This window comes from Diabrotica virgifera, chromosome 9 (assembly GCF_917563875.1).
Source record: "Diabrotica virgifera virgifera chromosome 9, PGI_DIABVI_V3a".
Taxonomy (NCBI): Eukaryota; Metazoa; Arthropoda; class Insecta; order Coleoptera; family Chrysomelidae; genus Diabrotica; species Diabrotica virgifera.
The window spans coordinates 211,225,283-211,237,636 of record NC_065451.1 but is presented as its reverse complement, the minus strand read 5'-3'; the positions used below and the strand labels follow the sequence as shown (position 1 = coordinate 211,237,636).

At 30.0% G+C, this 12,354-nt stretch overlaps 2 protein-coding genes across 7 annotated transcripts in view; both read right to left on the bottom strand.

Moving 5' to 3' along the window:
* The window catches only part of LOC114326093 (inactive dipeptidyl peptidase 10), a 396,495-nt gene that overhangs the window by 138,678 nt on the left and 245,463 nt on the right, over positions 1-12,354 (bottom strand). The gene's annotated exons all lie outside the window — the stretch shown is intronic.
* Positions 636-10,745, bottom strand: LOC126892747 (uncharacterized). Its single transcript, XM_050662402.1, has 6 exons — positions 10,117-10,745; positions 6,992-7,093; positions 6,833-6,931; positions 3,537-6,732; positions 1,901-3,106; positions 636-1,087 (listed from the first exon to the last, which is right to left on the bottom strand). The coding sequence occupies exons 1-5, from the start codon at positions 10,362-10,364 to the stop codon at positions 2,300-2,302; spliced, it is 4,452 nt and encodes a 1,483-aa protein (XP_050518359.1). The 5' UTR covers positions 10,365-10,745; the 3' UTR covers positions 636-1,087; positions 1,901-2,299.

Sequence of the window (12,354 nt, the reverse complement as noted above, 5' to 3'; positions counted from 1 at the left end):
TGCAAATGAAAGGTACAGTACACTTCTATAAGGAAAAAAAAATTCAACTTGCTATCTGCTTTATTTTCAGTCCTGTAACATTTTGAAAAAATGAATTTTTTTTCCGAAAGCAATATTGCAAAATTTATTTTGCAAAATCTATTGAACCGATCTTAATGAAATTTACAGTATTGTTTTACTGTATCATAAAGTTTTTCTGGATGAAATATGAAGGTCCTAAGTGTAGCATAAATGGTTGAAAAACGTAAAATGCGAATACTTGTTTTTGTATGGTTTTTTCGCAATTATTGCTATTTTGCAACTAGGGTGACTATTTTTTAAATTTTTAACCAATTCTATATTGTAGTAAATTGAATTACGCAACTTTTATGTCAGTACAACTTTTCTCGGAAATGAATACTTTTAAAGTTATAATCAAAAACGAAGAAAAAAATCGAATTTTTCCTTCAATTCTTGACATTTTGATTATTTAAACAATGTTCCGGACCTTTTTGAGAGGGAAGATAACTCAAATAATATTATTTGATTTATTTTCAAGCAATTTCTGCAAAAAAATTTGAGTTACCTCTCAACGTCTATCTCAAAACAGATCCGCCCTTGACTAAACGTGGAATCGAGAAACAATACATTTAAATTCATACATTTAATTTATAAATAACTTTGAAAAACTCCTGATACAAGAATAAAAAAATTGCTAAACGCTGTAAAAATAAGTGGCGCATACAATATTCCAGCTACAAATGAGCATGATTATGGAAACATCTTTTAAAATAAAACTAGAATTTTATTTTCGATCAAAATGAAAATACATTCTTGCGCCACGTAATATTTATATCAGTTCATTTGTAGCTGGAATATTGTATGCGCCACTCATTTTTACGGCGTTTAGCAGTTTTTTTATTCTTGTATACATATACAATGAAAAAAACATCAAATATTATGTAACAAATAATTCTTAAAAATACATAAATTGTTGATTAATTATCGTTATCTTCAAATTCTGAATCTTCAGATAGGTACAAATTTTGTTCATCTTCACTCTCATCGGAAGACGGCTCCCCCTCATCCTGATCATCAGAAGTGGAAACTAATAAATGAAACATTTTATTAAAAAAAAAAGTAATGAAAACTGTTAGACTTATTAAACTAAAGCATTTTTCCCTTTAACTACTCGCGCATCATGTCATAACATAAGTACACGCGTGGCGTACTTTTTGGCTTGGCACCACTTAAAAGCAACGGTTTTGTTTATTTTTTTTTAAATACACTTAGTTGTTTGTTATTAACCTTAATCGGCATTAGCGAATGCTTTGAGTTCCTTCTCAGTAAGTCAATTGGGATTTCAAGCTGGAACCTAATCAAAAATAAAATTATTAATATAAAATTTTTTGAAACATGATTTTTTTACATGAGAAAAAGTTTTGTTTATAAAGAAAAATATATTTTGTGCCATAATGACTAAAAAACAATTATTGAAAGAATTACGTACATTACTGCAATCATGGCGTATTTTGTACACCACCATAAACAACAAATAATAAACTGGTAATTACGGCTTTCTCAGAACGCCGATTCCAACGAAACTAAAACCAATTGTAAAGCACATTCCAGTGATAGGTTAGATAGATAAACTAGGTCAAAAATTAATTTTTTAAATATATTTTCAGTAGAATTCTTATATCTGGCGTTCAAAATACGCCACCGCGTGTAGTTAAAAGTTAAGTAAAATGGACTTAATGCAAGTAATTGTTTCGATTTTTTAAATAAAAATGGTTTAATTTTAAAATTCTTTAAAATATCAAATTTTAAAATATAAAAAAGCAGAAAAGCAGACATACAGAGAAAAACCTTAATATCAGCGTAATAGATTAAATTTTTAATGTAATTATAAATATATTACCTGAATGAGCAGCTATCTCTCGGAATGTGGGACACTGCTCGCCATCGAACCAAAAAAACTCAAAGCTGCCATCGATATTTAACCACCCGCACTCTTGAATATCAAGGTCTGTAGGTCGCCTCAGGTGAGCATTGCACCACACGTTACTGATATAAATGGTTCGTTTTATATGTTGCAATAACTCTTTTTTGGTTGGTGGAAGATTTGATGCGTCGAACCCTTTTAGGTTTTTTCTCCAAATTTTGTCATTTTCATTTTTATTTTTATATTTTCTTTCAAATACTTCGAATCTGCCTTTATCGATATCATTTTTTGTATTTAAACTATATATTTGGCATACATACTCTTCAATAGATTTAAATACTTCGTGTTCTGTATCCAAATATTTCGGCACCGTTTCTAGTAGCTGCATAAAAGCATCTTGATACGATTGTTTTTTTTTAGTATGGCAAATGGTCTTTTTTTCCCTTTTCTGTAAAAAGCTGGATTAAAATCATTACCCGTAAATATGTGACAAACGGTTAGGGCTCTTGCTAATTTGTCACCTAATCCTTGGTAAATTTTATTCATATTCAAATACTCTCTTTTTTTGTTCGAACACATATTTACCGTAATTTGAATATCTGCTTTTAAATATTTCATATTTGCAAGAATAATTACTGGTATATCCGAGTCAGTGCAATGGACTTCAACGTTGTAATTATTAGGCAGTTGGCATATGTGGTACATAATCTTGGTATCTGCTTCTTCGTGAAAGCAACATAAGTTGTAATCTGTAGTTTTTTTAATATGATTTTCATGTACTTGGTAAGAGTAACAGGAAGTTCCATAACTTAACTTGACTATTTTATCTTGGCATAAAATAACAAAACAATCATCAGTCCAATCATCGATTAAAAATTCAACGAAACTTTCTTTGAAATTTTTACTTCTTAACAGTTTCCCAAAATCAGAGGGTCGCTTATTGTTTTTATGCACGCTATGAACGGTATCATCCTCTCCTCTTTGGCGGTGTTCATAATCTTTTATACTTGGATCGTTGAATTTGTCAAATATAATGTGGACTTCTTTTTTATCTGATACCAACAGCTTAAAAATATACATTGAAATTTTCCCGTATGTATTAGGTACATTTTTCAATGTGTGGAGCAAATAGAAGCCATCGTAGATATGGATATCGGCTTTCGGAGGATTGCCATTCTCTTCCTGGTAAATTAAAAAGTTTATTGTTAATAATTGATTTTATTAAACATTTATATTAATTTTAATTTTTTTAAATACAGTACAACCTGCCACATCCGTACCCGCTCATATCCGGACCTCCCCATATCCAGGTGGTTCTGCCGTCCGTATCTACCAAAATCCCCGGAGAAAGGCAGTCCTGCTGTTGGACAATGCAACCGACCCAAAAGAACTAAAATATGGCGAAATAATGTATTGTAGAATCTATAAAACGTGTCCATCGACGAACGTTATTGACAGCGCTGATTACTGAAATATATGAAGGAGAAAACGTTTCAGAGACTATAAAAGAAGTGGTTTTGATATCCGGATTTTTTCATATCCGGATCGGTCTGTCGCCACATTGATCCGGATATGGCAGATTTTACTATACTTATTTCTTAAAAAGGTTTACCTGATATGACTTCAACTCCTCGAAAATCACTGATTTTTGGGTTTTACAAATAGATCCGTCAGAGTGGCATAAAGAAAATGGAATAGGCGTCAGCGGATATTTCAACGCTTCTTTTAGATCTATATGGCTTTGCAGCGACGCATACAATAATCTTCCAAAAATGTCTCTTTGAATGGTAACTTCTTTGACTTTTCCATTAATTTTTACTTTTTTGACACATTTTGAAGCAAAATTAACAACAGTGTTTTTTAAAATAGCCTTGTCAAACCTTTCTGGGTCTATTTGAGATTCAGTAATAAATTTAATTCGTTGCAGCTCTCCTGTAGTTTCAATATTAGATAAGAATGTGTAAATATCTTCAGATACTGATTGCCCTGAAGATATATTGTACAAATTCTCTTGAGATAAATTGCTTGAAAAAGGATTCGTACATTGCTGTATTATAGTTAACAAATTTTCAACATTTTTATTGCTGTGACAGATAGAAGATTTCCTTAAATCTTTGGTTATATCATCCTTTGAATACAAATTGCAGAAATCCATTAATTTCGAAATCATGTTAGTACGCAGTGAATGGGTAATAGCCCATTTTTGCCGAGCACCCACAGAATTTGTCATATTTATAATGCCTGATGATCTAGAAGCAGCATGTGCATTTATAGTCTGTTCTAGTGTTATGTCGATGGGGTTTCTTGAAAATGGCTTTGTGGTCCTTCTTATGCCAAAGAAGCAATCTCCGTACTCTTGTATCAAACCAGGATGAGTTTCTTCAATCTTTTCTAATTTGTTTAAATATATGGTTAAGTATCTGGCATAATTTTGATGATTGAAAGCGAAAAAAATGTTTGTCATTTTTTCCAAGACATATTTGTAAATGTCAAAATTAGCAGTTCGGATACTAAATTCAAGCATTAGGTAATAATCTATCAATTGTATGTACATCATAAAAATTTGAGGTGTCTTTCCATGGTTCCCTTGTAAAGTATCTTTCTTAAATTGTGCATAATCTTCAAAAATTTTGTGACATAATTCATTATTTATCACTGGATTTTCATTTTCATTTTCTGAGTAATGTTTTAAGTAGGTTTTAATTGTTTCTAAATCATACTGTTTATTTTCTAAAAAAAATTCTACGTGCAATAGTTGAAGTGCAAGTGAAATTATTGGATGAATTTTACAGCAGCGATTAAAATGTTTACCAGTAAGAAATGTATTTATAGATCCATTCGCTAAAACTTCGGCATCAACAAGCATGTTTGTTAAACCACATCCATTAATGAATTTGCCTACAGCTTTAAAAAACGATAGCATAATGTGAAATGATCCTAAATGAATAAATAGATTTTTGAATTCTTCTTCAGCTGATTGAATTTTTAAAGCTATTTTAGCAATGGCCAAATCATAAGTAACATTGAAGTATTTTTTTCCACACTCAGAAGCAATTTTTAAGCTAAGACGCATTGTTTCTTTTATGACTCGTGGATCTGTAGGAGAATCATTGATTTGGGTCAAATAATCTATTTTTTGAATAGTTGAATTATCGTTAGAAATCTTTGCATTGTATCCTACCCACATAGGTACATTCTGTAGATGAAGTTTGTGGGAAAAAATCCAACAAAAGTTTATTTGTTTGAAAAGTAAAACGCACTTTTCGTTATCTGAAGTTGAAGATGTTTCTACGCCTTGGGTATTATCTTCATTTATAAATAATTCTTCGTTACTAGTAGGTGGATCAGTGTTCGTAGATTCTAAACTTACAGTAGTAGTTGGATTAGTGCTCGCAGATTCTTTATTATTTGAGATAAATTCAGGACGTTTTTGTTTCGTTGGTGGTAAATTTTCAGTTTCAAACGACTCAAAAGATCTTTTTCTTCGATTACTTTTATTTCGAAGATTCAGTGCTAAATTTTGTTCCTGAACGTTTGAGCTGTTATGGGATTCCTGAGCAATCAAATGGTTAGCTGCAGGAATATCCTGATAAGCGATTCCAACTGTATCATGAAGTGTATTTTTGCCTGATTGTGTTTCAACGAATCTATCATAATTATCCCAAGCGACTCCACATGCTAAGGAAGAAGTCGGAATTATGCCCGAAGGACACGTTTGTCCATTCGCAATGCACGAGTAAGCTGCAGAAGATTCTAATTCCGCTAAACCTGAATAGCTGATTGAATAACCGCACCTATTTAATATTTCCATTACCTTTACATTGCCAGTAAGACTTTTCATTGACATACCAAAAATAATTTGTTTACGAGGCTTTATATTACCTTTGGTAATGGAATAAATCGAATCGGATGCCAAGCACGCGGTTAATCTTTCGATTCTTTCGGTCTCTACTTTAGTTCCACTCAATGCCGTTTTCCAGAACACATTCAGCCAATTTGGAATGTCGCATTCACCCTTATTTAGAGCTTCAGCGTCAAGAAAATCTGGTAAAGGCTTTTTTTTAATTTGCAAGATTTTTTTTCTATATTTAATTGCAAATTCACGACATTCTTGCTCAAAAATTATGTCAAGGATTTCATCATCATTGATATTTTCTAAATCCGTATTCACTGACATAACAAACCATTTCTTTGAAAAATATTCAAACTTAATTTTTTTTTTCAGATGTATTTCCATATATTGTCTTAGAGTATTAGTCGTTATCAGGTTTTCAGGGAAGTCTTTTCCTTCAGACTCATAGACTTCTTGCAAAAATAAAATGTATATATCTTGCAAATAAGTGACAGAGAAAATTTTTGATTCGCTTACAACTTCCTTTTCAATATACTGAATCAACTGTTTACGAGCAATCTCGTTGTAACCACGTGTATCTGTCCAAATAGTTGTAGGTGGTTTGTTTGTATAAGCTTTAAAATTTGAAAAATATTTTAAACTGCATCTTTGATGATAGAATAACATAATATTTTCATTATTTACTTCTTCGTGAATTGACATTAGCATTTCTACATCATTCATTTCAGTTGCGTAGCTTCGAATTCTATCAAAAAATCTGATTTTATGTTTTGTTTGGCTACAATATAATTTGCGTCCTTTCCATTTAATACTTATGTTTCCACAAAAAAAACATTTTTCTTGACATTTTTGTTCATTTTCAACGATACTATCATCAACAATGTCATTATCCACCTCCATTTCATCTGCATTTTCAATGTCATCTGCATCTCTCGATAATTGTTGTCTTGTACATCTAAAATTACAATTGTAATTAAAACAAAATATTATTACATAAAAATTTAATGTACAAAAAATTGTTAAAAAATAAGATTTAATAATTAAAAAATACTCACTTAACAGAAACATTAACTGGTTCCAAATTAATTGCTGCCGATGAAAAAGACGAGTTAGTCGAATAATCTTCAGTCGATAAATATGACACTGCTGCTTCACTGCAATATAATTTTATTACGTAACATTTATATAAATATGTATATAAATAAAAAACATACCAAACCAACCATGAAGTGGATAAATTTGAAGAATTTGTTTTCAAGTTATCTGCTTCATCAACAGACGAAATTGTTGCACCCACTGATGTTGAGGGAGTCTCACTTAAAAAAAAGTATCATGTAAACATGTTAATTAAAACAAACTTAAAAAACCAAATAATATTGAAGTATCTAATGTTTTGAAACTTATGTTTCTTTTTGTTTAATTAAAAATGTGATCTTAATAGTACTTCAAAATACTTGACTTTTATTTTATTTTTTTTTTGGAAATAAGAACAATATGAATTTAAACTAACAATATGAAATATTACATTGAATTAAAGATTTTTCCTTTTTTCTGATACCTTAATGAACATAAAAAATGTATGAGAAAAAATAAAAGTGGCGTACTTTTTAATTTTTTTTCTTCAATACTTTGTATACCTACGGCTTTTTTGGTCAATTTATAGTATTTTATGAAACAAGACATATAAGTAAACAAAATATAACATTATAAGATTTATTAAAATCGGTTCATTCGGAGAAAACAGCTGAAATCTTATTTTTGGGGGGTAAGCTATCGATGTAAGGCTTAGGAAAAGGAAACGTTTAAATTTGGGAAATAACGACCACCCTAATGTATATGCAAATATGCACCATGTATACTGTGAAAAGTTACTTAATACATTTTATGTATGGGGAATATCAGAGGTCATTTTATGCTTTAATTCGGGAATTTATGAAACCTATGCTGGGTTATAAAGGGCGATGTCAGAAGATACCCTGCATAAAATGCAACGCCCAAATTTTTGGTTTTTATATTTTTATAACACTTTTTTCTAACAGGGTCCAAAATGCACGTTTTTGATTAAAGCCGCATATCACGAGAATCTACATCGATTAACCTTTAATTTGAGCGTTTATAAGTTTAATTTCGTTGAATTGTTATTGCAAAAATAGCCTTCAATTTTTTGTGAGTCACATCAGCCGGAGGGAGAATTTCCCCACCACCATGCCAATATCTCGGCATGCCGTTGCTCGAAAAAACGTATACTATATTTATTTCTTGATAAAAAATAGCTTGTTTTTTTTGAATGCCGCCAGTTTCATTTTTTAATTGTTGAACAAAGTGGCAGCGATTTAAAAAAAATGGCTATCTCAGCCCCTATTTATAAAGAAAATTTAACAACATTTTTAAAGCAATAAAAAAGGGTTATAAAAATTTTTTTAGATTGTTTTTAATTTTATATGAAAATATAGGTATTCAAAAAGAGAATTCAACTTAAATTAAGTACTGCGATTTTTTTCAAAAAGTTATGGCCCTTTACATTATTTTTCGTCTTGGAATAAATAAATTATCAGATTTTAGCAACAAATTAACCGATTAATGACCGATAGGTATTTATGGTTAACATTTGAACTTTATTAAACTGTTAATTGAAAATTTTATGTATAATCAAAAAACAAAGATAAGAGAAAAGAAAAATTGCTGAAAATTATCCAGGGTTTTTTGAATCATAGCAATAAACAACTAAATTATAACACAAAACGTGTAGCATTTAATTGGTTATTTAATTTTAACAAATAAAATGAACTGAAAAAAAAATTAATTAATTCATTTGAAATAATCAAATATTATCGGAATTTCGAAATTCAAAATTAGTTAGATTTGTTTTTAACAGCAGAAGAAGAATATTTAAACAAAAAATTGCAATTTCCAATAAATCCGAATTATAATTGTTTATTATAAAGTGACATTAATTCAAACATTGTTTTAAAAACAATACCTTTACTTCCGCTTGATTCGTGCTACACGTGCTGAACCTTTATTTTATCTGACGAAAGGTCACAGATGGTGTCTTCAGGATTTTATAGAAGACAAGAAGCGAGTGTATTTTTTTTGTTCAAACTAGACATAGGATTCCTCATTATATTCTATCTATAATAAAAAGTCCATGTGTAGTTTCCACGTCGCCACACTGTAAATTATATAATACATTATACGCATAGGGGTTGTGTGATAGCTCAGTCGAAAGGTTTTTCAATTCTCTATTCACTAATATAAACTTATTTATACAGGATGCCCAAAAAATGTTGTGAATTAAATTAATTGAGACAAAAAGAAGAATGTACGTAATTTATTTAATGCAAAATACGTTTTACTGCTGTCACAAAACCGAAAAAAATGTTAATTTGAAAAAAAAACATTGATTTTCTCTTATAGTCAATGTTAAAGCTACCACCCACCTGCCACTTGGGAGTTTGAACATCTAGTTTAAGCGAGAAACAATGTTTTTTTGTGATATAAATGTTTTTGCGTTTTTTCTAACAATAGTAAAATGTATTTTGAATGAAATAAATTACATATTATTATTTTTATTGTGTGATTTAATTTAATTAAAAAAACATTGTGCACTCTGTATAAATAATTATGTTAATGTTTATCTTAGTGAATAGAGCAATGAATAACCTTTCGAATGAGCTATCACACCACCCCTATTCTCATTAAAAAAATCATCGATTACGTCATCACGCCCAGATAGATGACGTCACTAATATGAGATATATGCCAAAAAATTATAATTTACAAATAAAAATCGACCTATTTCAGGATTTTTCTCCAGTCTCCAGTTCTCGAGAAAATGAATTTATTCCAACTCAAACGTCCTCACTGTGTAATACTTTTTCGTCAGACGTTTTCTACGTTCAGTCCGTGCCGCCCCAACCAAGCGTGTCTTCAAAATTAATATCATTTGCTTATTATTATCACTTTTAATATTTTATATAAATCCCAAACAAAATTAATCACTTTGAATATTTTGCATAAACCCCATCTAAACAAATACGCGTTCTTGAATTTTCTTTAAAACATTTAAAATATTATTTAATAAACATACAAATTTGCTATATTTTTTAACAAATTTTATAAATTAATATACTTTCATAGTTGAACCAGAGGTACACATCTCTGATTGAACACACATGTATATTAACATTCTATAAAGTTATACCTTAATATAAAATAAATTATACCAGAATAAGCATTTAGGTATACACGAAATGTGAAAAAGAAAAATAGAAAAAAATTTAATTACAAAATAATATTGCAATTAACAATTTAAAGAAAATATGATAAAAATTCTTACCTTTCAGGAAGAAGAAATTGTTTTTTAACAATAAATTTTTTATAACATTGTGAATGATATCCTATTTCATTATTATCCCAATTTTCTGGCAATTCAACATCATTCCATTGATGCTGATGTTGTTGACGGGCTTTCAAAGATGTAGTACATGACAACCACGTTTTATTAGAGAATTCTTTTACTTTATCCTGGATACCTTTAAAATCTTTTGTTTGGGCACTTAAATGTTTACACAAAAAACACTGCATTTTTATTTATTTAAAAAATATATTAAAGCCACTATACTATACAACTACTTTTTCTATTGTCATACAATATATTATGTCAATTATGATTTCACTACCTGGATCATAATGAACTTCATTATGATACAGATTTTCATTACGATACAGATTTTTAACCAATAGAATCGCGATATGGCATTCGCGATAAAGGTGGCACACTCGCAGTGACCAATGTCGAGTCAAATGCATACGCTTTGACAGTTCTCTATATGTAAACAAACTGACAAACTAGGTACTTAATTTGTTTGCTTTACAAAATTAATAAATTTGAATACAGGGTGTTTGGTAAAGATTGGGTCATAGCTTAAACTTAGATTTCTGAGCTTAAAATAGGTCGATTTAAGCTAACTTACCTTAGTACGAAAGTTGATAATAACAACCGAAATACAGGGTGTCAAATTTAATCTTTTATTATATTTATTGTTGAATATTTCCTGACAGGCATAGGATAATGACACAAAATTTGGCAAGCGGGAGTTTTTTCGGATGAGAAAACTAAATTTGCTACCAAAAATGATGTATTACCCAGAGGGCGCTACGTACGTCTTTCAGCGCCAATTTAATACGTTCAATTTTTTTTTCCCCAACTGTACATACTTTTTGAATCAAAACTTTTATTTTCTGAATATTTTTGCTTAAAAAAGGTATACTACATTCATCTCGCTAAACTCAACTGTTTTTGAGATAGACGCATTTGAACTCTGCGATACAACATAATTTTTTCCATAATATCGTTGTAGTTACACCCGAAAAACCAACTTGAAACCATAATAATTGTGCCAGTTTTCATTTTTATGTCAGTGCATCGCAAATTCCATTTGAAGAAATTGCAATACGTTTTTAAAAAAATTTTATGGTTTTAAGTTATTTTTCGTCTTTAACTACAATATTATGCAAAAAATTATATTGCCTCGCAGACTTAAAATGCTTATCGAAAATGTTTATCTCGAAAACGGTTGAGTTTAACGAGATGAATATAGTAACCTTTTTTAAGTATAAATGTTAAGAGAATAAAAGTGTTGATTCAAAAGGTATGTAGAGTGAGAAATAAAACAATTGAATCTATTAAATGAGCGCTGAAAGGCGTATGTGGCGCCCTCTGGATAATATATCATTTTTGGTGGCAAATTTAGATTTATTGTCCCGAAAAACCCCTGCTTACCGAATTTCGTGTTATTATCCCATGCCTGTTAGGAAATATTCAAGAATAAATAAAATAAAAGTTTAACTTTATCACCTTGTATGTAGATTATTATCAACTTATGTACTAAGGTAAGTTAGCTTATATCGACCTATTTTAACCTCAGGAATCTAAGGTTAAGCTATGGCCCATTCTTTACCAAACACCCTGTATATGTACACTCTGGACCAAAATTAATCAACCACCTTAAAAATGGGTTATTTTTGATGGTTTGTATTTTATAAACCTCTTGTCCGATTTAAGTGATTTTTTCGTAACATTAGCGCCTTATTCTTTAGCAATATCCCTGTAGTAATATTGTCGGTACACACATAATTTTTATTGCAAACCTAGTGTATGAATCAAACTGTGTTTTTTCTCAAAGTTCGCATCACCCCGTGGAATATTCTAGCATCTCAACATAGCTCATAGCCTCATTCCTTCTCAACATTCAGTTTTTTCATTAATTCGTTTATGTTGGATAATAAAAAAGTTAAGGACTTTAAAAACTAGCCATGTTTTTCATAGACAAAGTGTGTTTTTAAATGGCAAACTTTAAGGAGTAATTGTGCATGACAAAATAAAGTCAGTTTGCTTTACGAGAAAAACGTATGTCCACAAATGCATCGTTTCCGAGATAGGGGGTGTTGAAGTTTTTCTGACAAACTGACGATTTATTTATTGCTTTAAAACCAGTTGAGATATGCAAATGAAATTTGGTGGGTTTTAAGAGGTAGTTATTGCACATTTTTTAACTACACTTAAGTATTTAAT

Excerpts from the sequence above, each read along its gene's own strand:
- LOC126892747 (XM_050662402.1), bottom strand. The coding sequence starts at position 10,364 with ATGCAGTGTTTTTTGTGTAAACATTTAAGTGCCCAAACAAAAGATTTT. Across the intron at positions 7,094-10,116 it reads CAATTTCTTCTTCCTGAAAG|TGAGACTCCCTCAACATCAG; the intron begins GTAAGAATTTTT and ends CTTTTTTTTAAG. Across the intron at positions 6,733-6,832 it reads CCAGTTAATGTTTCTGTTAA|ATGTACAAGACAACAATTAT; the intron begins GTGAGTATTTTT and ends TTGTAATTTTAG.